Source organism: Erinaceus europaeus, chromosome 3, assembly GCF_950295315.1.
Source record: "Erinaceus europaeus chromosome 3, mEriEur2.1, whole genome shotgun sequence".
Lineage (NCBI taxonomy): Eukaryota > Metazoa > Chordata > Mammalia > Eulipotyphla > Erinaceidae > Erinaceus > Erinaceus europaeus.
This window is the reverse complement of record NC_080164.1, coordinates 95,275,303-95,300,895: the sequence shown is the minus strand read 5'-3', so window position 1 is coordinate 95,300,895 and position 25,593 is coordinate 95,275,303. Positions and strand designations below refer to the sequence as shown.

General features: G+C 39.9%; 1 protein-coding gene across 1 annotated transcript in view; it reads right to left on the bottom strand.

Annotated features, from left to right (window-relative positions):
* FSHR (follicle stimulating hormone receptor) overlaps window positions 1-25,593 on the bottom strand; it is a 229,306-nt gene that overhangs the window by 49,833 nt on the left and 153,880 nt on the right. The window contains exons 3-4 of the mRNA XM_060187699.1: window positions 17,833-17,907; window positions 13,826-13,900 (exon numbers count right to left, since the gene is read on the bottom strand). Coding sequence (XP_060043682.1) covers window positions 13,826-13,900; window positions 17,833-17,907 — 150 coding nt within the window. The remainder of the gene's footprint in view (window positions 1-13,825; window positions 13,901-17,832; window positions 17,908-25,593) is intronic.

The following is a 25,593-nucleotide window of genomic DNA, read 5'->3' as shown; positions in this document are numbered from 1 at the left end:
AACTATGAGCTGGGAGCTTATAGGTCCTCTGTTAACTCCGAGCTCTTACTGTGCACCTTCTCCCAGGCTAATCATAAACATAAAAGGGTCTGTAAGAACAAAAGTATCCTCCAACCTTCCCATCACTGAGGTTGCTATAATGGAAGAGTAGGTAGTTGATTGACCACTAGGGTCAGACTTGACCTGATGTCCCTTAGATTCGATCTCGATACATACTCTCTCTCCTGCCTTGGCTCAAGCCAGACCAGTGACAGTGGTTACCAGATTCCACCTAACTTTGAAGCTTTAGCCTCCCCCTGTCTTTTGTATCCCCAGCTCTCTTGTGAGGTGTTATGCTATCTCATCAGTACTCACATGACAGCTTCACATCCTGTGGCTTCTGTATCTCTAGGATTCGGTCTATTGTACTTAAAAAGTAATTTATAGTTCCTTTAAGTAGTTTAATGTACCTACTTGAATCCTAGGGAAGGGGAAGCTTGATCTGGAAAATGAAATGGTCTGACCCTTCCTGCAATGTGAAGAGAATTTCCTTCCATATAAGGCCTTTCATACTGGGTCTGAATCATGGAATTCAGTGGCAAACACTAGAAGAAGAATGGAATTCAGTAAGGCAATGGTAGTAAGAGCCCCTAAAGATCACAGTTTAGACACCAAGAACTTGAGAGCTAGGAGAGACCTTAGAAGATGTTGAGTCCATTCTCCTGGTCTGAATTGCCTCCTGTTGCAGATTTTATTTCCATCTTGTGGAGGATGAAATATTTAAAAGAGTTTAGCTAACCTCTCTATAGGTTGGGGCATGGGTAATTATAATCAAGAAAAATAAGTCACGTCTGAATTAACTAAGCTAGTCTGAGACTTGGTTCTCTTATAACTCTCTCTGGACTTGTTCTTAAATCCAATTTCCAATAATGAGAGAGAGAGAGAGAGAGAGAGAGAGAGAGAGAGAGAGAGACCTCACTTCAAAATTAGTGAGGTGAACATATGTCTATATTATAATGAGATGCCCTGTGAAAATATATTTCAAAGAATCAACAGGAGGAGCAAAGTGGACTTGTATATGTGTGCTATCTGAGTGGATGCTATAGGGCTTTTCTTTCTCTCTCAGAGCCCTGCACCTGGGAGCTGATCAATATCAATTATCGCATTAGTATCACCTCTTCTAGAATTCTCTTAAAAAGGCAAATTCCCTTGAAAAAGAAACTATCAAGAGCTGAACACATCAGATGAATGAATTGATGGATCCAGTGATTCCTTCCTTCCTTCCTTCCTTCCTTCCTTCCTTCCTTCCTTCCTTCCTTTCTTTCTTTCTTTCTTTCTTCCTTTCTTTCTTCCTTTCTTCCTTTCTTCCTTTCTTTCTTCCTTTCTTCCTTTCTTTTTTTCTTTCTTTCTTTTTTCTTTTGGCTGAGAAAAATAGATTTAGGCATCTTTTAGGAGAAAGCCCTCTAGCTGGTTAGAGGAACCAGTAGGAGAGCTTATCAGGAGGCTAAGAACATCTTTACTCTCAGGTTTTATACAAGAAGGAGTCTTCCTTGGCTGTTCTTAAGCTGACATGTGCAGGTTGAGATCTCATCCAGGACTTCATTGGTCCAGGGTGAAATTTGGCCATATTTTCCTAAAGTTTACAAGGGCAAACAAAGTTGGCTTTTCTAGGCATATTTCTGATAAAAGAAGCAATTTTATAATTTCCACTGTGTGCAAACATCTCTGTAGTCATAGCAACATTCTTAGATATGTAGAACACAGACAGTAAAGGAGACAGCTAATAATTTCACTCCAGTAATAACAGTCCTTGTGTAGGATGACTTCTGACCTAGACTAAATTCTGGATAGGTGCTAGCTGCAAGGTGTGTGTGGGAGGTGCTCAGGGGAGACATGGATGGAGCAGAGGACCAACTTTGCTTGTTACTAGAGATGAATGGGAAACACTAGTATGGACACTGGGTTCTATTTCTGACCTGAAGGCAGATTATATTGAACTAGACCTTTCTTTTAGTTGCCACCATTGCTAAACCACTGGAATTATGGTGACTGCCCTGTAACAGGTCTCTGTTGAGTATCCTTTATACCTGCTATTGATAAACCTGTATTCTAAATTCTCACATTATTCAAACATTTAAGAATCTAAATTTGGGGGTTGTATTGTTATGTGGAAAACTGAGAAATGTTATACAGTACAAACTATTGAATTACTGTTGACTATAAAACATTAATCCCCCAATAAAAAAATAAAGAAGTCAAAAAAAAAAGTATGAAAAAGAAAACAAAAGTAACCTAAAATTTAAGGGGGCTGGGCTGTGTTTTACCTGATTAAGTGCACATATCACAATGCACAAGAAACTGGGTTTGAACCCATGCTCCCCACCTGCAGAGGGCATGCTTCACAAGTGGTGAAGCAAGTCTGCAGGTCTCTCTCTCTCTCTCTCTGACTCTCTCTCTCTCCCTCCCTCTCCCCCTTTCCCTCCCTCTCTCCCTCTATCTCCCCTCTCTTCTCAAATTTCTTTCTGTCCTACAAAAAAACAAAATATATGTGTTGCATCAAAATAAAAGATTGGAGTGGAGGGTGGGTCAGATGCTGGAACATGATGGCAGAGGAGGAACTAGTGGAGATTGTATTGTTATGTGGAAATTTTACACATGTACAAACTATTGTAGTTCACTGTCTACTGTAAACCATTAATTCCACAAAAAAAGAAATAATAAAAAAGTAAAATAAAAAAAGATAGAAATAGGCTGAGATATGAATCAGCCTGCAACACCCATGTCCAGTGGAGAAGCAATTACAGAAACCTTCTACCTTCTGCACCCCATAAACAATAGTGTTCCATGCTCCCAGAGGGGTAAACAATAGGGAAATTTCCAATGGAGGGGATGGGACACAGGACTGTTGTGGTGGGAACACACAACAGTTATCTTACGGTCTTGTAATTCAATATTAAATCACTGATACATTTTCTGAAAAGAAAAGAAAAAAACATAGAAGGATAAGAGGAAGAAGGAAGAGGAGGAGGGAAGATGAGGAGGAGAAGGAAAAGGAGAAGGAGGAAGAGAAGAAGAAGAAGAAGAAGGAGAAGAATCTAAAATTTATCCTTCCTGTGTTTGGCCTAAACTTCTGCCTTACTCTCTTCCCCTTCTTACTGAATCCATTCCATTCAAATATCGTTACACACCTTAGTTTATATCTTTTTGTGTCTTAGTATTTTCCCTTCATTCTCTGCCTAATCCCTTTTATATTCACTGCATTGACTAATTACTTCCTTTTTTACATGAAGTTCCTTTTCCTTTCTCTCTTTGCAAATTATATTCCTCCTTCAAGTAATAGCTAAATTGTAGTTAAATTCACATATCCTCAAAAAAAATCTTTCCATGGTTTGCCCAACCCAAGGTGTGGGTCAGTTCTCTAATCTACAGTCAGTGTCACACCACTCAGTGGGTGCATTGTTTTTTCAGGAGTTAGTGGGTAAGAGTCTATCTTTTCCAGTAATGTGGCTCTTTGAGGTGAGAGTTGGACATGAATGTCTTTTGTTTATTTCAAGAGGCTTTCCATCCTTGCTTTAGCCACCCTTTCTAAGTCAGTACTCTAACTTTTATCTATATTTTGTCTTTACCTACTATTATCCAGTCTTGGCTCTTCACTCCTCACTAGAGTTTAAACTTGCTAAGGGCAGAGTCTTTTTTTTAAACATTTTAAAAGCTTTACTTGTTTATTTTATTTGATAGGACAGAGAGATATTGATAGAGGAGGGGGGGATAGAGAGGGAGAGAGACAAAGAGACACTTGCAGCCCTGCTTCACTTGTAAAGATTTCCCACTCCAGGTGGGGACTGGGGGCTTGAGTCCTTGTGCATTGTAAAGTGCATACTTCATCAGGTGTGCTACCACTCAGCCTCTTAAAGGCAGAGTCTTTATCTGTCTTGTCATCTCCTGTGTACCCAACAGACACAACAAATCCTGGGAGGTAGTGTGACGTCAATTATTAGTAAGATTTTACTGACCTGTCAGTTTACATATAAAAATTAGGGAGGTGAAATGGGGAGACACTGATGCTTTTATTAAAAAATTATCTTATTTATTGGGTAGAGACAGATAGAAATTGAGAGGGAGGGGGGAAGTAGAGAGGGAGAGAAAGAGACATCTGCAGTACTACTTCACCATTTGCAAAGCTTTCCCTCTGCAGATGGAGATGGGGGGTGGGGTGGGGTGGGGTGGGGTTCGAAACCTGGGTACTTGCACATTGTAACATGTATGCTCAACCAGGTGCACTGCCACCCAGCCCCAACAGTGATACTTTTAAACCATGCATGAGGCAATCATATGGTTATTTTGGCCACCACAAAGACAGACCCTTGTTTATTCCCCAGAATATCAGGGTGATTCTAATCTGAGTCTTTTGTATGTTCTTATCACAAGAGGTTACAGTCTGTCTACTGGCAAGATCAGTTTACTCCTAAAAGTCCATTTGCTTTCAATGCCTTGCCTACTCTTTGAGTTTTAGAAAGGTTCAAATGCAATGAATTATGTTAAAAAGCATTAAATTGTCAGTCAGCATAAAAATATGTAGTATTATCCAACCAGCTGGTGGTATAAATAATTGGAGTTAATTTTTATGGAGATGGTAAGGGAATATGAACCATTAAAATTGAAAATAAACATAAGAGGAGGAGGGTAGGAACGCTTCCTTAAAACTTTGCAGAATAAAGCAGCCTTATTTTCTGGAGGAACCTTTCCAATTAAGACAGGACTAATAAGGATGATATTCTTGTCCTTTGAAAAATAAATGATATTTTGTTTCCATTTTTGAGTGTTGATCAGTGGATTCTGTCTAATAGAAACAGTTAAAAAGGTCTTCAAAACCTTAGTTGTACTAGAGGCATAAAGAAAATAGTACCACTTTCATGATTGTCATCATCAATTTGAGACTGTACAACAGTATCAAAAGATAGGCGTCATTATCCTTTTAAGGAGGAATCTGAGATCTAGAGAGAGATGAAGTCACTTATATGGGGCCTTCTAATGAATAAACTACAGGATTAGGAATTTAATAAGGTTTGCTAACATTTGAAATAAAAAAAAAAAGCAGAGCCAGAAGACAGTCTCATGTGGATTGGGCATAGGTGTTGGGGGCTTGGGGTGTGGGGGGTGGTCAAGGGCTGGGAGCTTGTTTCTTATGCCTGAGCTATACACTTTAGTTATTATAGATGTGGGATTGAAAATATGGTGACTACAAACTAGGGTCAGTGAAATAACTCACTTGGGTAGTGTAATGAGTTGCCATGTGTGTGTCATAGGTTTGAGCCCAAACTCACTGCATTAAAGGAAGCTTCAGTGCTATAGTCGCATTCACACTCTCTGCCTCTCTGCTTTTTCTGTCTCTATAAAAAAAGGGGGGTGGGTGAGGTTGGATGGAGGCACACTCAGCTGAGTGTACACATTCCCATGCTCAAGGACCTGCATTAAAGTCCCCAGTCTTCACTTGCAGGAGGGAAGTTTTATAAGCGATAAAGTTGGGCTGCAGGTATCTTGCTGTCTCTATCTCCCTCTCCACACTCCCTCTCAATTTTATCTCTATCCTGTCCAATTAATTAATTAATTTAAAAAATCACCAGTAATTCTCAAGTACTTGATATGTTTTAAAATGTTGACAATGTTCTAGCTAGGTGACAGGGAGGAAAACATAGAGAAGTTGAGTCAATTACCCAAGATTTCCTTAGCAACAAGCATAGGAACTGAAGTGACTCTGTAGCCTGTGTGCTTCCTCTCTGCTCTGCGTTGCCCCCAGAGGCCCTGTCCCTGTCCTTTTGCCTTGAGGAATCACAACAAAGAACTCAGCCTTGATATCAGAGAAGCAATGTTCATAACTTCCAGCAAACCAGATGAAAGCTAGTGGCTGGGGAAGAAGCAATATGCATTGCTGAAAATGTCCTGTAATTATCCCTATCGGAGAAAAATCAATGCTATGCTAGCAGGCTCCCCTGGTGAGGGGAAGGTGGCAGTCAGCTGGAAGTAGGGGCTCACTCAGCTATGTAAAGAGGTTACTATGATGGAATTACAGTTTATTGAGTAGCAGAAAGCAGAATCAACTGCCTGGGAACTACACTGAGAGGTTGTGAAGGCAAGAGAAGACTGTGTAATCCTCATTTACAGATCAATAGATAATCTTTCATACACAAAGGTCATTTCTGGAAGGTAGAGCAGTAGAGAAAGCCATATTGCCTTAAGTTACAGTATTGACTGGAAATATTCACCCAGACAAATCCTTTCATGTATAGTCTTTTAGTTAAAAGTATAAGTTTTTATTCAGGAGGGTTTTTTCTTTCCCTGTACCACTTCACATTCTTTAGTGAGGTATGAAGCAGTGATGAAGAGAGCTGATTTCTATTGATAGCTATCTTGATTCTGTGCCATAAAATGGTCATAATGAAATGGAATCAGTTCTGAGACTTTCAAAACAACATTCCTAAGTTTGTCTGTGCACAGTAACTAGGCTTCTCAAGTCAGATGGCATTCCCCCTCCCCCTTGGAAATTTCCTGCTTTGGTGGCTGTGAATGACAAACATTTATCCTGGCTTAAGGAAAAGAAACCAGTCAATTTCTCAATCCTACTGGTTCCCTCTGGATTCTGGTGTGTGTGTGTGTGTGTGTGTATGTGTGTGTGTGTGTGTGTGTGTGTGTGTGTGTGTGTGTGTGTGTGTGTGTGTGTTTTCCTTGAAGCAAGTAGTCCATCATCCCAACAGATATCTGAAATCGTTGCCATCTGCCTTTACCTGGATGCTGGGAGCAAAGCTAGCTATTTATGACTACTATTTAGAGACAAATAGGCATGGAAGGAGAAAGGCATTAAACTGTGTTTCTTATCCAGGGAACTGTCTTTCAGATTAGATGGCCCACTCTGAGTTTAGGTGATTTCTTTGAGTCAACTTCATAGCTTTGGCCATTCGGTCCTGTCTAAGCTCCCATTTCTCCTGCCTAGTGCTGTCCCTGCCCAGATCCTCCCTAGCTCTTACCTGGTTTCCATCCTTGGGGTATGGGTTCTGGCCAACAGAGGGTCAAATTCTGGACTTCATGATTTTAAAATTTATAGTGACTCCTTCATTCACTCACTGGCTTGCAGTCTACCTTTTAGAAGTACTGTTATTATCAGGGGTTATGAAATATGTATGCCTGTGAGGGGGTTGTTTGGAACAGTTTTTACTTACAGTGAGCAAGAGGAATTATGTGATATAAACATAATTAACATATGGATGACATCAGTCTGATGTTAAGAACATATGACAGATGTACAAAAACTCACAAGGGGGAGGCAGGGTTATGGAGCAGCAGCATCTGTGTTTCTCTCCTCATCTGAGTCAACTAGGAATACCAAAGGAGATCATGTGGGACCACAACAAGACAGGAATAGAACGACTCCAGGAAGTCCAGGAACCCACTAAATCACCAGTGAGTGCAAACATGTGTGACTCATAAACAGAGAGGAGCCTAGCGAGAGATTGAGTGGCTGGTAACAGTTTGGCAGTTTACCAGTTGAGGCACCACCTCCAGTCTGTTTCACCAACAAAAAGATGGCTGACAGGAAGAGAGAACTCCCCTAAGACTCACCACATGCAACTGTGAGTCTCCATTGCTACTTCCCTCAGAAGCTGGAGCAGCAGGGGGGAGGCCCTGGGCTGACACCAGGGAACAGAGAACTAACCAGGAAACTCAGGATAAGATGTATACCTCAGTGGCCTAGTGGTGGGGCTGTGAGAGTCTCTTTATATAACTAATGGATTACCTCTGCCCAGACTGCTTTATCTCTTCGTCAGGAGTCAGTGACTAAGCTAAGATGCCTACTTATAGTTTAAAAGTTCTCAAGCTCCCATAGCTTATAGGGAAGAAAAAGAACAAAAGAGGCCTTTAAGCCACTGTGAACTCATGGATTAAAATAATATTGAAACAACTGTCAATTTCCAAAACTGTGAACCCTTTAACTACCTTACTTAGACACAAGTCAATCCAGGCAAGAGTGATCAGTAATTTGAAAAGTACTGAGAGAGGGACCTCATAACATACTATATAGGATGGTTAAACCAACAAGAAGAAATACTGGAGAGATGAACCAGGACAATAGTCCAGCTAAAAGCCCCCCAAAGGTTAAAGCACAAAATAATGAGGTCAACATCCAAACACTAGTTAAGGAAATAATCACAGGAGTGAGTCAAGAGTTTAAAAGAATTGTCATCTGAAATGCAGAAACAACAAATGAGACTCTGGAAGAAAATACTAATTAACTCAAGGTTATTAGAGAGCTGAAAGCTGAAATAGTTGAGCTAAGAACACAGCTAGCTGAACAAGGTAAAACAGTATCAGAAGAGGGTAACAAAATAGATGAACTTCAGAAAACAGTAGAGGGGAGAAAGAATAGAATAAATGAGGCTGAAGACAGAATTAGCAAGATTGGGGACAAATTAGAGACAACTAAAAAAGAAGTAAGAGATCTCAAAAAAAGATTAAGAGATACTGAAAACAACAGAGACCTATGGGATGACTTTAAAAGAAATAATATACCCATTATTGGATTACCAGAGGAAGAAAGAGAGGGAGGGGAAGAAAGCATTCTTCAGGACATAATAGCTCAGAACTTCTCTAGTCTAGACAACATCAAAGACATAAAGGTTCAAGAAGCCCAGAGGGTCCCAAACAGAGTTAACCCAGACTGAAAGACACCAAGAAACATCATATTTAGAATGGAAAGGAATAAGGATAAGGAAAGGATCCTAAAGGCTATAAGAGAAGAACTCAGAATAACCTACAAAGGAAAACCCATAAGATTAGCAGCAGACTTTTCCACACAAACACTACAGGCCAGAAGAAAATGGCAAGATATCTATCAAGTGCTCACTGAGAAAGGCTTTCAACCAAGACTACTGTATCCTGCTAGACTGTCATTAAGACTAGATGGAAGCATAAAAACCTTCTCAGACAAGCAACAGTTGAAAGAATCAACTATCACCATGCCAGCCTTGAAAGAAGTTCTGAAAGTTCTCTTATAAGTGTGCCATCTATCAGAGTATCATAAATAAATATATCATAAATAATGATATGATATAAATATATCATAAATATGCCATCTATATCATATATAAATATCATATAAATATCATATCATAAATATGCCATCTATCAGAGTAATCTAAAAATCTACAAGAATGGTATTAAAATATCTTCAATTTTTGATATCGATGATGGGAAATTGTGCCAATGCAGTCACATCTGCCATGTTGTCCCCTCAGGCTACTGCTAGTTCCCACGAGAGTTGGGACATTCTCAGAGTGCCTGTTCAGCCATGTTGTGCCCTCAGGGCATTGTCTATATCCCCACGATATTTGGAGTGCTTTGGTTACTCTTCCCCCCTCCCATTCTCACAAGAGTCATTATCCTATCCTGGAGTGCTATGGTTACTCCTCCCCCTTCCCATTCTCGCAAAAGCTACTCCTATAAAAGCCCTTCTTCTTCTGCACCTTGTTCTCTTGCCAGCGCTCCACTCCGGTGTTCAGATGCAGGAAAAGTTACTGTGTGAGGCGGCCATTTTCGCTACCTCCACGTGGCCCAACCTGCCTCTCTAGCACCCAACTCTGAGGTGCCAGCACAAATAAAGATTTGTGTTTCCTCTTCGCTCCGGACGCTCTCTCTCTCATCTCTGCAGCCCACGCACAACAACAAAGCCTGCCCTGAAAGAAGTTCTGAAAGTTCTCCTATAAACAGTCAGACCATCATAAATACGTCATCTATCAGAGTAATCTAAAAACCTACAAGAATGGTATTAAAATATCTTCAATTTTTTATATCAATAAATGTCAGTGGCCTGAATTCACCTATTAAAAGGCACAGAAGAGGAAGATGGATCAGAAAACACAACCCAATAATATGCTATCTACAGGAAACCCACCTAACTCAACAAGACAAACGCAAGCTCAAAGTGAAAGGATGAAAAACTATCCTACAAGCCAATGGCCCACAAAAAAGGGCAGGAACAGCTAATCTCATACCTGACACCAAAGACTTTAAAATAAATAAAATTAAAAGAGATAGGGATAGACAATACTTAATGCTCAGAGAATTAGCCAATCAAGAGGACTTTACAATTATAACATCTGTGCACCCAATGAGAAGCCATCTAAATACATCAAACATCTACTGAAAGAGCTACAGCAATAGATTAATATCAAAACAGTCATAGTAGGGGACTTCAACACCCCACTCTCTTAAATTGACAGATCATCCAGGCAGAAAATCAATAAAAACGTGAGGGAGCTAAACCAAGTAATTTGCTATTTAGCTAATGACAATATCCCACCTGGATTCCAGTCTTTCTGCCATCATAGGGTTTATTTTATCTGAAAAATTATTTACCACAAAACTATGGGAGTTAGCCTGGCCTTGGAACAGCTGATTCTTTCTTCACATTCACACCTCGTTTCATTCACCAAATGTAAGATTCCCATATAACAGTCTCACTCCCTTTCTTCTGTTCTTCCCTGCCTTTGTTTGTTGCCCTATCAAAGGTGTCTCTCCCCTTTGCACTCCCATCTACATGTACACATACAAGCATGCTTAGTATCATCACCCAATGTGATTTGACTCAGATTAACCAGAATATTTTTCAAATACTGATTTCAAGAGGAAACAAATCCTACTGTTTTCTGGGATTGTATGCCAAAAGGATCAATGTACATTAGACCTGCCACAGGCCAACTTTCCCACCAGAGAGAGAAACTTGCTTATTGATGTCAACACAAAAGAAAGCTGAACAGAACAGAGGGGAAAAGACAGCTTTCTGGTAGTGTTCAAGTCAATCCAACTCTGCTAGAAATTTAGTCTGTCCTCTAAACTTTATTTTTTTTATTTACTTTTTTTTTTTTTTTTTTTTTTTTACCAGAGCACTGATCAGCTCTGGCTTATGGTGGTGCGGGGGATTGAACTCGTGACTTCAGAGCCTCAGGCATGACAATCTGTTTGCAAAACCATTATGCTATCTACTCCTGCCCCTGTCTTCTAAACTTTTAATGAGCAAATAGTACACATCCCTACTTCCACTAGAATGGCTATCACTTTCTGACAGATCTTTGAAAGTAAGTGTAACATGGGTTGTATACTGTATTAACAAAAGTAAAATTTCCCATGCCTATATAAACCTTTTATTTCTGAAAAAAACATATATATTTATTACCAGAGCACTGTTCAGCTCTGGCTTGTGGTGGTGTGGGGGGTTAAACTAGGGACTTTGAAGTCTCAGGCATGGGAGTCTCTTTGCATAACCATTATGCTATGTACTCCTGCCCTATTTAAGGTTTTTAAATGCCACCAGGGTTATTGCTGGGATTCAGAGACTGAGTACCTGTGCAATGAATTCATTGCTTCTGGTGACCATTTTTTAAATTTGCTTACTTGATAGGACAGAGAGAAATTGAGAGATGGGAGATACCTGTAACCTTCATCACTGCTTATGAAGTTTCCTCCTGCTGGCAGGAAGCTTGGTTTAAACCTGCAATCCTTGCACATAGTAACCTGTGTACTTAACCCTGTGCTCTACTGCCCCCCTTTTTTATATACTGATCCATTAAATAAAAGACACTCCCCCAATTCCTCTTTTTGTTAATTAATTAAAAACACTCTAGCTAAAAACTGAAAATATCAGACCGTAAGACTTTATTTAACATAATTCTCTATTCCATCCTTTTGGACTTTTCCTGAGGCTAGATTGTTAGTCTTCAATTTGTTGATTAAAAAAAAAAGAAAGAAATTATCCCAGAAATACATTTATTTACATTTTGAGCACTTTTTAGTGTATTTTGTAAAAAAAAAAAAGTACATACATATATATGTATACATATGTATGTATTGGGTTGTTAGAAAAGTCATGTATTTATAAGCAAAAAATGCAGAATGACTTTTCCAACACACACACACACACATATATATATGTATATCATCATATCTTTCTCCATTCTACTGTGGCTAAACAACTAAGTTGTTTCTAAATCTTTGCTATTATGAGTAATACTGGGATAAAGATAGGGATACATGTTTCTTGGTGATTTCTGTTATTCTTCAGATAAATACCAGGAAGTGAGCTAGCTGGATCATATGGCATAGACATTTAAACGCATTTTAATGCTTTAAGGAGTCACAATTCTGTTTTCGATAATGACCAGTATTACATTTGAGTCCTCTTTTCACCACACAGTCACCAATAGTTTATCTTAGAGTTTATTTATTCATTTCCATAGAGATGGAGAGACTGCAAAGCACTGCTTAGGTATGACATCTGATGGTACTGGGAATTGGGTGAGGGACTTCTAGGGCCTCAGGCATGTAAGCCTAGTAGACTACCACACTACCATTACACATCTCTTCAGTCCAACAATCTTTATTTAAATTTTCTCTCCCTTCAGTTCCCACTAAGAGAGCTAAGACACACATTGGCCCAGTGTTCCTTGTTATACTTGCTAGCACACTTTTCTTGGACCTAAACTTAGGTGCAGAGACATGATATCATTCTGTGGCTAACTTTTATTGAATATTTACTATATGACTGGCACTACATAAACTTTTTACATGGTTTAAGTAGACTGCAAAGATGGCCTGAATTCTGTATTCTTCCTTGTACATATACAACACTCATACTATGTACTATGTATTATGAATGTGCCCAGATAAACAGAGACCAGCCTAACCATTCTACTAATCAACTCATAGGTGAAAAATTCACGTTAGTTTGTTTTTTTGCCACCAGGGTTGTTTCTGGGGATCAGTACTTACACAACCCCGTTGCTCCTGGCAGCCATTCATTATAGTGGATGAGAGACAGGGATAGAGAAGGAAGGAGAGACAGAAAAGAGACTCCTGCAGCACTACTTCATTGATTGTGAAGCTTCCCTCCTGTAGGTGGCTACTGGGACCTTGAACCAGGTCATTGTGCATGGTAATGCCTATGCTTTCTTTTCAGGTAAGCCACTTATTGGATCCAACTCATGCAAACTTAAACTCTGTTTCATGAGGGTGATTAGGCATTATTATTATTCATGTGAACAATAGTTACACAGCCATCATCATCATCATCATCATCATCATCATCATTATCATCATCATCCATCCTTTTCTCTTGATGAGGAAACAAGTTTTAAGTGATTGAATTCTTTCTAGTGATCAGTTGCTCATAAGTGGTCTCAGGGTTCAAAATTTTACATTTAAAAAAATTATGAGTACCTCATCATAGTACCTAGGGCTGTGTCAAGACTTTATCTAGTATAAAAGTCATTTGAGTGAAAGAAGTAGTGTTTTTGCTGATGGGTCAGGCCCTAGGGGTGGATCTCAAGTACCAGGAATCCCTTTGCTGGCAACATATGAAGCCTATTACTAACCTAAAGTTAGAAAATACTCACTCTAAAAAGAACAACAAAGACACATGTATGCCAAAGGAAAGAGACAATGTCTTTGAGGGTCATGGTCACAAACTAAATTAAAGCAGACATTTTTGCTGCACCTCATTAACATGGAACTTATTACTGAGTTTTGCAAAGAGTCCGTGTGACAAACCCATTAATGCTAATGGCATTCCTTATGATGTATGGTTCTTGTAAACAAAAGCAAAATACAATTATATTAGTGGAATTCACTCATGTAACTAAACTACAGACCACTAGCAAGTGTCTCCTCACCTTCACTTCTGCTACTTCACATCTTTGGAAAAAAAAAATTAATTGTTCCCAGAGTCACAAGTAGGTATTTTTCTAAAACAGATCTACACAATTGGGCTGTACAGAGGACATCAGAATAAGGAAATTCTTACAAATATCGGAGCTTAGGAAGGTTCTGAAAGGCCTCAGGGTTGATATACAGCAGTTTGTTGGCCTTTTCAATTCTTCTGTAAAAGAGGAAAGGACAGAGAAGTAGTCTCAATAAGGAACATGATAATGTTTTTTATTTTCTTCTTTCACATTATTCAGTGAGTATATCAATAATGATCCATCATTTAAGCAAATATTGAGCTTATCTGTAGTAGCTTTTGTAGTGCTAAGCTGTACAAGTTAAATATTAACCCTATTTCCTTTTACTGTCATTCCCAAAGTCCTCATGGGACCAGTCTCTACAGTAAATGAAACCACTAGTTGGGTGGGTCATTTTCACTCAGAATTTTTTTTTTTTTTTGAGTCTTTAACCAGCAAGACTCTCTCTGTGTCTGAAGAAGCTGAGATGGCTGAGATAGAAGAGGATGGAGAAATCAGTAAAGATGAGAATGGAAGAAGATGAATAAGAGATACAAAGAGATTAAGTATAGAGGAAATAAATAAATAAGTAAGTAAGTAAATAAATAAATAAATAAATAGACTAGGAGGTGGGAATACACACATCAGGTTTGGGCCATGAAACCCCAGGAGACAGAAGCTGTTAGTGTGCTGGTAGCTGAGACTGCTCCCTTTAGCTAATGGGAAGCGGTGGCTCCTGCCCCAATTTTGGCCTCTGTTAGTGTTATGTCCTGTTCAATTGTCTGGAGGTGAGCATGTTCACATTTGGTTTCCAACAGAGAGAGAGGCTGTCCTTTGCTACTCTTGCTGGATCAATGTGTATTTGTTGAGATGCCCTGTGTTAATTACTTCCTCCTTGTTTTATTAGCTTTTAGGTTGCTGTAACCTGTGGCTACCTTGATCCAAGTCCCAAGAAACTAATCATTTCAAGTACAGTCAGTGCTATAGGTGGGTTGGGGTGTGGGTGAACACCTCTCTGCACAGGAAAGAGATGAGAGAATCAGCCCACTAGTTCCACTGCCTATTGACCTAGATTGACAGATGCCTGCTTGACCTAGCTCAGAGGGCTGGCTGCCCCTTTGATTCATTCTTTTGATTTTAACTAAAGGTTCTGAACCCCCAGTCATGTCTCTCTTCTCAAACATGTTAAGGAGAGACCAAGTAGGAAGAGAACAGGAAAAGTGTAAGTACAATAGGGAGGAGGAAAGACATCAGCTGCAGAAGCTTAAAGATAATGAGGAAGTATAAAGTTTTGGGGGGCAAACTAGTAGAAACAAGGGAAAGAGAGGAATGACTTCCAAAAACAAATAAACTAAATGTCTTTCTTAAACAAAATCATTTGTATGTATATACCTATGTGTGTGTGTGCGCGCGCACACACACACACACACACACACACACACACACACACACACACACACACACACACACACACACACAAATTCTCTACTCATACTTGGAAAATGCTAAGAACTTAAAGGCAAGAGAGTCAAGAGATTTATCTGTAAGTCCTTATGCCACTATGCTCTTGACTGTGTGCTTTGAGATACATCCCATAAATTCTCTGTGCAACTCAGTCCTCATTTATAAAGTTAAGAAAATGATTCATGAACTCTCCTTGGTGTGTTTTATGAGACTTTGTGTAATGTTAATCAGTTTAATCAGTGCTCAACAGAAGAAACCTTTTCAGTGACACTAGCAGACAGACACAATAATACAATATTCTTGGGGATTCACATTGGATATTAGCATTTTACAGACTCTGAGCTTCAGTACAGCAACGAGATCCTTTTTTTTTTTTTTTTTTGCTTCCAGGGTTATTGCTGGGACTCAGTGCCTGCACTATGAATCCACTGCTCCAGGAGGCTATTTTCCCCCTTCTGTTGACTTTATTGTTTATCATTGTTGTTATTATTGTTGTTATTGTTGTCGCTATTGTTGGATAGGACAGAGAGAAATTGAGAGAGGAGGGGAAGACAGAAGGGGAGAGAAAGGTAGAAACCTGCAGATCTGCTTCACCACTTGTGAAGCAATCCTCCCTGCAGGTGGGGATCCTGGGGTTTGAAGCGGGATCCTTCCGCCTATCCTTGCGCTTTGCATTATGTGTACTTAACCCACTGCGCTACCTCCCAGCCCCCATCTAATTTTGTTTCTTCAATATTTTCTACTCTTATTTGACCACGTAATCTTTTTGTTGTTGTATTGCTGCCTCTAGGGTTATTGCTGGGGCTCAGTGCCTGCTCTATGAATCTACGGCTCCTAGAGGCCATTTTCCCCATTTTTGTTGCTCTTGTTGTTGTTATTGTTATTGCTGCTGCTGTTGTTGATAGGACAGAGAGAAATTGAGAAAGGAGGGAAAGAGCAAGAGGGAGAGAGAAAGAGACACCTGCAGACCTGCTTCACCACTTGTGAAGCAACCCCCCTGCAGGTGGGGAGCCAGGGGTGAACTGGGATCCCTGTGTTGATCCTTGCACATGTGCCAGGAGTGCTTAACCCACTGCATATATATATATTTTTCTTTTTAGAACACTAACCAGTTTTCTCAGTGCTTGTAGAAATACATTTTGGAAAGCTCTAGTGCAATCTCTAAGGTCTAATTATCACATTTTATGCTTCTATAAATTAATTTATGATAAACACAGATTGGCATGAAATAGAAGTCTATGTATGGACAGGTGTGTAAAACTAAAAATCAACCAGAGAAATGAAATAGGTTTGGAGTAGAAGAGGAAGTAAAGATCACTGGCATACTTAGCCTATATCAATGAGTGGATTTAGCTATAGCTCACAATTTTCACCTCATGTACTCATCACAGTGATCCTATGGAGCAGTGTGCCAACTTATTATTCCTGTTGAAGTTTCTGATCCCAGGATTCCTGATATTTGATAGTAAAAATCAAGTTACTTTTGTAATTTACAAAAATTACTTTTGCCTCCATGCTTGCAAAATATATGTTGTTTGTCTGCTAGGTGCATTCCTTTGACTATTGATAGTATGAGGCCTGTTTTTTCAGGCTCTGCCCCTTGTTACAAGAATCCTACTCTAGAAAAAGTCTGCATGTGTCAGAGATTTTTTTTTTTTTGTCCAGAGGCTAAGAGAGAAGAGTGTATTGCCACATGTGATTACCGATAACTGTGATGTCTGGCTGCTTCCCTAATGGTTTAGAGATTGTGCATGGAATAAGTGGAATAAACTTAATATGTATGTCTTCAAAGGAAAGTACTTGACATAGTGACATTCAAACAATGACAGCTTTAAGCATTTTTTGCCTGATGGTTCCCCCCTTGGCAATGTATTCTCGTCTTTATCTGTGTGGTGCATATTTGCATTATTTGCATCTTGACATTTATACCTGATGTATATCTTAGTTAAAAAAAAACACATTTAAGATTCCTTGTTCCTTTTTGATGTAATGCATAGTTTTACAAATAAATACTCCTAGGATGTTGGGTTGGACATACACACACTTGACACTGTCTCTATCCCACTGATCTCTTCTGCTCAACTGCATGACAACTGGCTGTGATGACTTTCTCTCCACCCTGAGACATGTCTAATCTCAGGGCCCTGGCAACTGGCTGAGGTTCTCACCTTTGCACCTCCATAATTACAGTTTTACAATAGCAAAGCTGTCTTAGAAATGGTTTTTCATTTTAGCCAAAGTATGAGGACAAGTGTGACATAGGTTATTATTACAATTAGGACTGCCCTTCTTTAATTACCTCAAATAGTACTTTAAAAAAAATTTTAACTATAGAATAATGTGAGAGGATGAAATGGGGGTTACTTGCTTATAGTCACAGAGCACGGGTCATGGGCCTACCATACAAAGCCCTCTGGGAAAGAAGGAACAGAGTAAGACCAGGCTCTGGGCTGGTACCTAGATCACTATAGAAAGACATATGACAGAGTCTTTTGAATTAACTTACATCTCTTAAATTTTATTTAAGACACCAGAGGACAGAACAGTCAGGGACTTCCAAGAATATAAGCAACCTTGAGACTGTTGCAAGCATAGACATGCATAAAGCCTGCAAGTTCTGACTCACATTTCATATAGCTGGGGAAGGCTGGAGAACACATTGGCCTCAATCTCTTCTAAGACATCATTCTGTGAGATCTCTCTGCAAAGAAGGAAACAGAATTCAAGTCAGTTCAGTTATAGTCCAAGAAATAGGTGTAGGGCTCAGCATAAGGTCTTACTCCTATGATGTCTCAACAAGACATACAAAAACCTCTTTCAGTTCTCAGAGTTGTGAGAATTGTAATGGACAAAAACTAATATGTCAGGTGCTGGTATTTTTAAAACAAGAGAAAACACTAAAGGCACTGAGTGGCTCCAAGTACAAAGTATTCAGCTATGGGCTAGGTGGTGCATCTGGTTAAATGCACACAGTACAGTATGAAATGACCCAGGTTCCAGTCCCTGGTCCCGACCTGCAAGGGGAAAGCTTCACAAGTGGTCTCTCTCCCTATCTATCTCCCCCCCCCACTCAATTTCTCTTTGTCTCTACCCAATAATATTTAAACAAAATATTTTAAAATAAGAAATTACATGGCTTACAGACATAGAAACTAATTTGAATATATTCCAATAAACTGTAAGTTTCACCAGACCAGGGTTTTTAACAAGATATTTTTATAGAACCATGTAGCATTTAAGGATCTTGAGTGTTATTTGGTCTGTCTCAACTACTCATCTGATATTGTGGTGCAAAACTAGCTATGGATAGATAATAAGCTTACAAACATGTATGACTGTCTTCCAACATAATTTTATTTACAAAGATTGAGGAGACTGGACACCATGGGATGTAGCTCAGCAACTCACCCCCAATACTCTGCTAATATAGCTTTGGGAAATAATGACCAATCTCTCCCCTCCATGTCATTACCCAAGTGGCAACTTTCATCACAAGGATTTTGTCATCACTGCTGTCTTGGCCTCAAGCAACCCTAGATTATGCTCCAGCTTTTTTTCCCTCCTCTCTTCCTGGGGTAATTCAAGGGTTAGGGAGAATGAAGTCCACTGTGCAGAAGCCCAGAGCTTGTGAGGAGAGTGGGCAGCTTAATCAGTCAATGTTTATAAAGTGGCTCACAGATGAAACCTGCTATTATTAGGCCTCCTGAGGAAGATTCTCATGCAGTTTTAATGTGGCAGCTGAGTGTCTCAGGAAATCTTGCAGGCAATATACATTCAAATTGGCTGAAGCAAAAGTGTGTCCCCTAGCCTAAGACTTAGCTGAACAGCTCCCAGAAGGCTCATGATCAAGGGGAAAGGCTGGAAGACAGGACAGGGAGATGGTGGGGTGGTGAAGAAGGATATGATGGTGAGTAGCAGACAGCTCATTGAAGAGAGACTGGCAACATCTGGGGCTGCCAGGGCTTGTCAACTCAGCAGTGGCAGGATCATTTCTCATAGGCTTTCAGGGGAGAGGTTTTATGAGAGAAAGGTGCCTTGTGCTCTAAGACAGTACTGTCAGGGTCAAAGGTGGGCTGCCCCAACATATAACAAAATGGCAAGCTGATTATCTTGAAAGAAGATAATCCAAAGCACCCTCCCCCCCAACTAATGTATCTCTAAGATCAGGATATAAATCTTGTCTCTGGTGATTCTGGATATTAGAAGCAGTCATCTCACCCCCAGTAAAGTTTGTGAGTTCTGTTTTCTATACATATGATGGTGACTGTACAAAGTTTCTCCCTTAACATTTTAAATATGTGTTGTTCCTTTCTGGAAACTATATAATCTCTGGGTGACCAGAACATAAGTTCTATTAACCTAAAGATGAATCTGTTGGCATATACAATTAATGTTTGTCTTTTCTTTTGTCAATCTTCTTTGTGTTCATAGAATTATTTCCAGTCTTATGAATCTAGAAAGGTAAAGTAAGATTAGATTCCTCCCCAGTAATATCTTTTTATTTTTTTAGCCGGAGCACTGCTCAGCTCTGCCTTATGGTGGTAGTGCAGGGAGCATAAACATTATCTAACCCCCCACCAATATCTTCCTTGATTCACTTGGTGAAAGTACTCATAATTTCCACAGTTACACATAGATCAATAAGGATGGTGTATTTTTTCTTTCTTCTCCTCCCTCCTTTCTTTCCTTTTAGTCATTGGCAATTTATTTTGTTCTTTGTAGGTTTTGGAATGGGGGAGGGCATTTTTATTCTTTGCAGCTGATAAAAAAAATCCATAAAATTCTTGAATGGCTGAATAGCCTTGAGAGACTCTTCACCGGTGCATTTTATACAGAATACCTATAGCACTGTGTAGAGAGTGGTGAAGCATTTTCCCTCCTGTTGCATGAATTTACACAAGAATCCATCCATCTCCTATGAAGTCAAATGTTACAAATTTTGTAAGTACTAATTTATTTTTTACTCCCCCCCTTTTCTGATTTCCTCAGATAGATGGTAAGAAAAGGGAAAAACTGAGAGACACCACAGCACTGCCCCTTGGCTCATGAAGCTTCCCCTCCTCATTGTGCTCCCATGTGGTGGCCAAGGTCATAAATGTGCATCTTTGTACACTGTAAAGTATATGCTCTCTGCCTGACCTTTCTACCATATCCTTGTCTCTGATACGTGTTTATTCATTTTGCCACCAGGGTTATCACTTGGACTGGGTGCCTGTCTGGCTCCATCATTAATGGCAGCCATTGTTCTTTTTTTTTTTTTCTCTCTCTTTCTTCTTGATAGAAGGTGAGGAATAAAAGTAAAGGGGGAGGGATTCAAAAAAGGTGGAGAGTCACCTGCAGAACTGTTGTTAAAATTCGGAGGTTCTTGCCGGGCTGGCTTGCTTCACGGCGGGTAACAGACGCGGAGACAACGGCTGGGAAGGGAAGCTGTATTTCTTTATTCAGGAACAACGATTCACAAACTAAGACAAACTAATCACCAAACAGAACTCTGCTGTCTCTTTGCGGCGGCGCAAGCACTCTTTCCTTTTCTGTAACTCGGGAACTCTCGTACTGGGGAACCCTCTGAAACTCTTCCACTGTGGAACTCTCTCTTACTCTGTAACTCTGAAACTCTCGAACTCAGGAACTCAGGAACCCTCCAACTCTGGCACTCTGGAACTCTCGTACTGGGGAACCCTCTGCAACTCTGACACTCTTGAACTCAGGAACCCTCTCTCGGGGTTCCTTGGGGCGGGGCCAAGTGGGCCCGCGAAATTAACTGGACTGATCCAATTCTCTTGGCGGGGGAGGGTTAGAACAAACCAATGTAAAGCATACGACACAGAACTCCACTAATCTAAGAGCTCGCACCCCCCCCCCCACCACAGGTGGGGACTGTAAGCTTGAATGGTCCTCATGTATAATACACAGGTGAGTCACCACTCACCGGGCTTCCTATATGTATATAAACATTTTATTTATTTTTCATGAGAGAGATACAAAGACAGGCAGAGAGAGAGAAGGAGAGAAGGGACAAAAAAGGAAGAGAAGGAAAGTGAACAGGAGACCAGAGCACTACTCAGCTCTGGCTTGTAGTGTTGCTTGTATCCCTACATTGTGTGTATCATAGCACATGATACACTGAAAACTGACCCTGAGCCTGGGACTTCAGAGGCTCAGGGATGGTCATTAATTATACTGTCTCCCCCAGCCCTGTGTATACTAGTTATAAATATAATTTTCTTTTTCTTTTATTTATTTTTTTTGCCAGAGCACTGTTCAGCTCTGGGTTATGGTGGTGTGGGGGATTGAACCTGGGACTCTGGAGCCTCAGACATGAGAGTCTGTTTGCATAACCATTATGCTATCCACCCTCCACCTGATAATTTTATTTTTCTTAGTAATTATATTTGCATTGGGATTTATTATTCTTAAATGAGCTAAGAAATCTATATTTTCTAGTTTTTATTTTTAGTAGGGTCAATGATTATATAGATATAATTCATGTAAGTAAACGCTTTTGGTATTTTTTTAAATAACTTTTAAGAATATGAAAAAAAAAACCCACCTAGATTTCATGGTCTCAATTCCAGTAAGTGAGAGACAAAGCTAGCTTGTCTATGAGTGAGGTATTTATTTATTTATTTATTTATTTATTTTGCCTCCGGGGTTATCTTTAGGGCTCAGTGCCTGCACCACACCATGAATTCACTGCTCCTGGAGGCCTTCCCCCCCATTTTGTTGCCCTTGTTGTTGGAGTTATTGTTGACATTGATGTCATTGTTGTTGGATAGAACAGAGACAAATAGAGAGAAGAGGGAAAGACAGACAGGGGAGAGAAAGACAGACACCTGCAGACCTGCTTCACCGCCTGTGAAGTGACTCCTCTGCATTTGGGGAGCCGGGCTCAAACCAGGATCCTTAATGCCAAAACTTGTGCTTCACTACACCTGCGCTTAACCTGCTGTGCTACCTCCCGACTCCCGAGTGAGGATTTTGTTCTGAGGGATTGATACAATACATATGATACACTACATGTAATGATACAAGCATGCTTTGTTTTGCTGGAATAAAAGCATTTGGATACCATTAGGCTTACTTCTCTGGGTTATAGCATTTCTAGCCCCTCACCAGTTTCCAGGGGAGATCCTTGAGTTACCAGCTGTGTGTGTGTGTGTGGGCGGGGATGCGGGGCGGCAGAGGAGATGACTGTGTAAGAGCTCTCAAAAATATTTGGCTGGGTATTAGAGAGGTGGCTCTAAGCCACTTTCTTGGTAAATGGATTTCCAAGTTGCCCTGAAGGAAGAAGAGTTGCTGGGGGATATTCATGCATTTTCTCTGGAGAGAGTTGTAGTCACAAATTCTCTGGCATATTTTCATTCTTCTAGAAATGACATAAATGTGCCAGTATGCAGGGAGTCTTGTGAGGGTGGGGGTTCCAAGTAGTGGGGATTTTATGAGGCAAGCGAGCAAGCATTAAAATATGTCCAGGCACAGCATAAAATTCCCACACCTTACAGAGTTGTCCACCATTTACACTGATATTCATTTGCCAAAGACTAGGAGTATTTCATTCAGATCAGAGTTGCTACAGGTTTATGGGGTAAGGATAAAACTGTGAAGAATTGTGACTGGCATCTAAAGTCTTCACTAAAATTTTAATGGCATCTATGGGTGTGAGGACAGAATAAAGTAAGAAACCAAATGCTTACAGAAACGCATCTTTGTTCTGATATAGTAGATATTCTCTCCTTTGTCTTGCCTGTCATTCCCTTTCTCTTCTCTCTTCACAGATCATTTTCCTCCAATAGATTCCATATACCCCTCCCTAACTGGGTACATTAGGGGATTCACTTGCATTAAAATATTTTTAATATTCACTTAATCAAATTTCTTTGTTTCTAATAACCTCAGACTAAATTTAGTTGATAATTTTCCTTCCCTGAAACCCCCATGTGGTCTATAGCCCCTCCCCATCCCACCCCCCAGCGTGCACACACACACACACACACACACACACACACACACACACACACACACACACTCCTTCACAGCCCTTCACACACTGCACACACTGGGTTTGCAGTCTGCTTTGGCTTCCTCACTAGTCAAAGAACTCCTGGAGGACAGCCTCATTGCCTTTTATCTTAGTATTCTAGCTCCCAGTCAAGTGTTTGCTGAATGAATGAATTCCATTTGAAAGGTTATAGAAGATTTCTCACCTTTGCTTTTGCACATAGAGCTGTTTTCTTGAAAAACTTGGAGTAATCAGAGAATTTGCAAATCAAATTGTGTATTAGCACAGGAAGGAAGCTTTTTGTCTTATAGAACTTTCAAGTGTATCTTGAAGAGATTCTTTAAAAGAGAGGAACATGTTCAAAAGTTCAACAAATTTTGATTAAACAACTCTTGTGTTTCAGACACTAGGCTTGGTGCTAAGAATCTCCAGATTTGATTCTGGGATATGGCAATCACTGACTCAATGAGTTTGAGTGTTCTAGGTTTTTTTTTTTTTTTTTTTTTAATGGAGGCTCTATCTTTATCAGGTGGGTTATATCTGAACTACTGGAAAAAATAAAATGAATTGTTCTGTTGTTATGCTACATTTCAATTACTTATATATAAAGCAATAATATACTTTTATATGTAGCATGTATATATGTATATGTGTGTATATATATCATTCACACATATTTGTGGTTTTCTGTGTATGTACCATATTTCTACTCCTTCAATAGTTCTGGAAATAGACTATGTGTTGAAGTAAACACAGAATAGGCAGATAAAATTACCCATGAAAACAGATTCCAGAAGAGCTCCTAAAACTCTCTAAATATGTATTCCCATCCCCATTTAGATTCCTTTAGTCTCAGACCCAGAAACCTTATGTAGAGTTTGGATCTTGTCCTCATTTTACTAGCTGTAAAACCAGGCAACTTAGTGGCCTTGGAGGTGGCATAGTGGTAGAGCTTTGGACTTACAGTTGTATGAGTCCATGAACTCACTCCTGGGCAATACATATGCCAAAGTGCTTCTCTGGACTGCCTGGCTCATAAAATAAACAAGTAACTAATCTAAAAGTAATAATTAAAATTAGGGGAGTTGGGTGGTAGGGCAGCAGGTTAAGTGCAGGTGGCTCAAAGCATCAAAGCGCAAGTGAAAGAACCTGCTCCCCACTTGCAGGGGAGTCACTTCACAGGCAGTGAAGCAGGTCTGCAGGTGTCTGTCTTTCTCTCCCCCTCTCTGTCTTCCCCTCCTCTCTCCATTTCTTTCTGTCCTACCCAACAACAACATCATCAATAATAACTACAATAATAAAACAACAAGGGCAACAAAAGGGAGTAAATAAATAAATATTTTTTAAAATCTTTAAAATTTAAAACTTGGCAGTTTACAGTCTCTCTCTGAGCTTTAGCTACTGTGCCTGTAAAATGGGAAGCAGTTACAGAAGCCAGACCTTCCACCTTCTGCATCCCATAATGACCCTGGGTCCATACTCCCAGAGGGATAAAGAATAGGGAAAGCTATCAGGGGAGGGGATGGGATATGGAGTTCTGGTGGTGGGAATTATGTGGAGTTGTACCCCTCTTATGCTATGGTTTTTGTCAGTGTTTCCTTTTTATAAATATTTTTTTTAAAAGGAATAAACTGCATCACAGGTTAGTAAAGGGATTAAATAAGATGGTGTGTGTGTCTTAAAGCACAGTGCCTGTCACATGTAAACTCAATTGTCATGCTCTTGCCTGACAACGTGCCTTCACTTTGTGGAGTTTAGGACTGAATTTCTTTGTTGCTGGGAATTATGCTAATCAACCAGTATGCTGGGGAAGACAGTGCTAGCAAGGGCCCTAGGAATGCTTGCTCAATCCTATCAATAAATTTCTATAAGGATATCCCAAACACCGCTTAGAGTCTTACTCATGGTAAGATTCACCATCTAGTCTACTTGTCAACAAAGACAATTCCAAAGAGCATATTGGTGCTCCAAACTGAATATCTTTACCACTGGAGTTATAAAATGAACAGTATGCTAATTTCCTGGAAGATGGTGCGTACAGGGTAGGCCATGATAGGCAAAGGGATCCTCTCACTTCTTCTGATGGCAGCTGGTTGATGCCTGATTTTCCTTTCCTCACGTATTCCAAATCTGCTTCCTTCCCCTGGGCAAGATGAAGTTTTTGCTAAAGGCAACATCAGTGACTCAACCAGACACTCTAAGTGACTCAAGTCAGACTCAAGTCAATTTATCTTCCGATACATTGACAGAGAATCATTGTGTCCATTTAGTTTTATCTTAAAATATTCAGCGGAGAAGCAATAGCAGAAGCAAGACTTTCGAAACACCTTCTGCACCTCATGATGATCCTGGGCCCATGATAGGAAAAGCTTTCAAGGGAAGGTATGG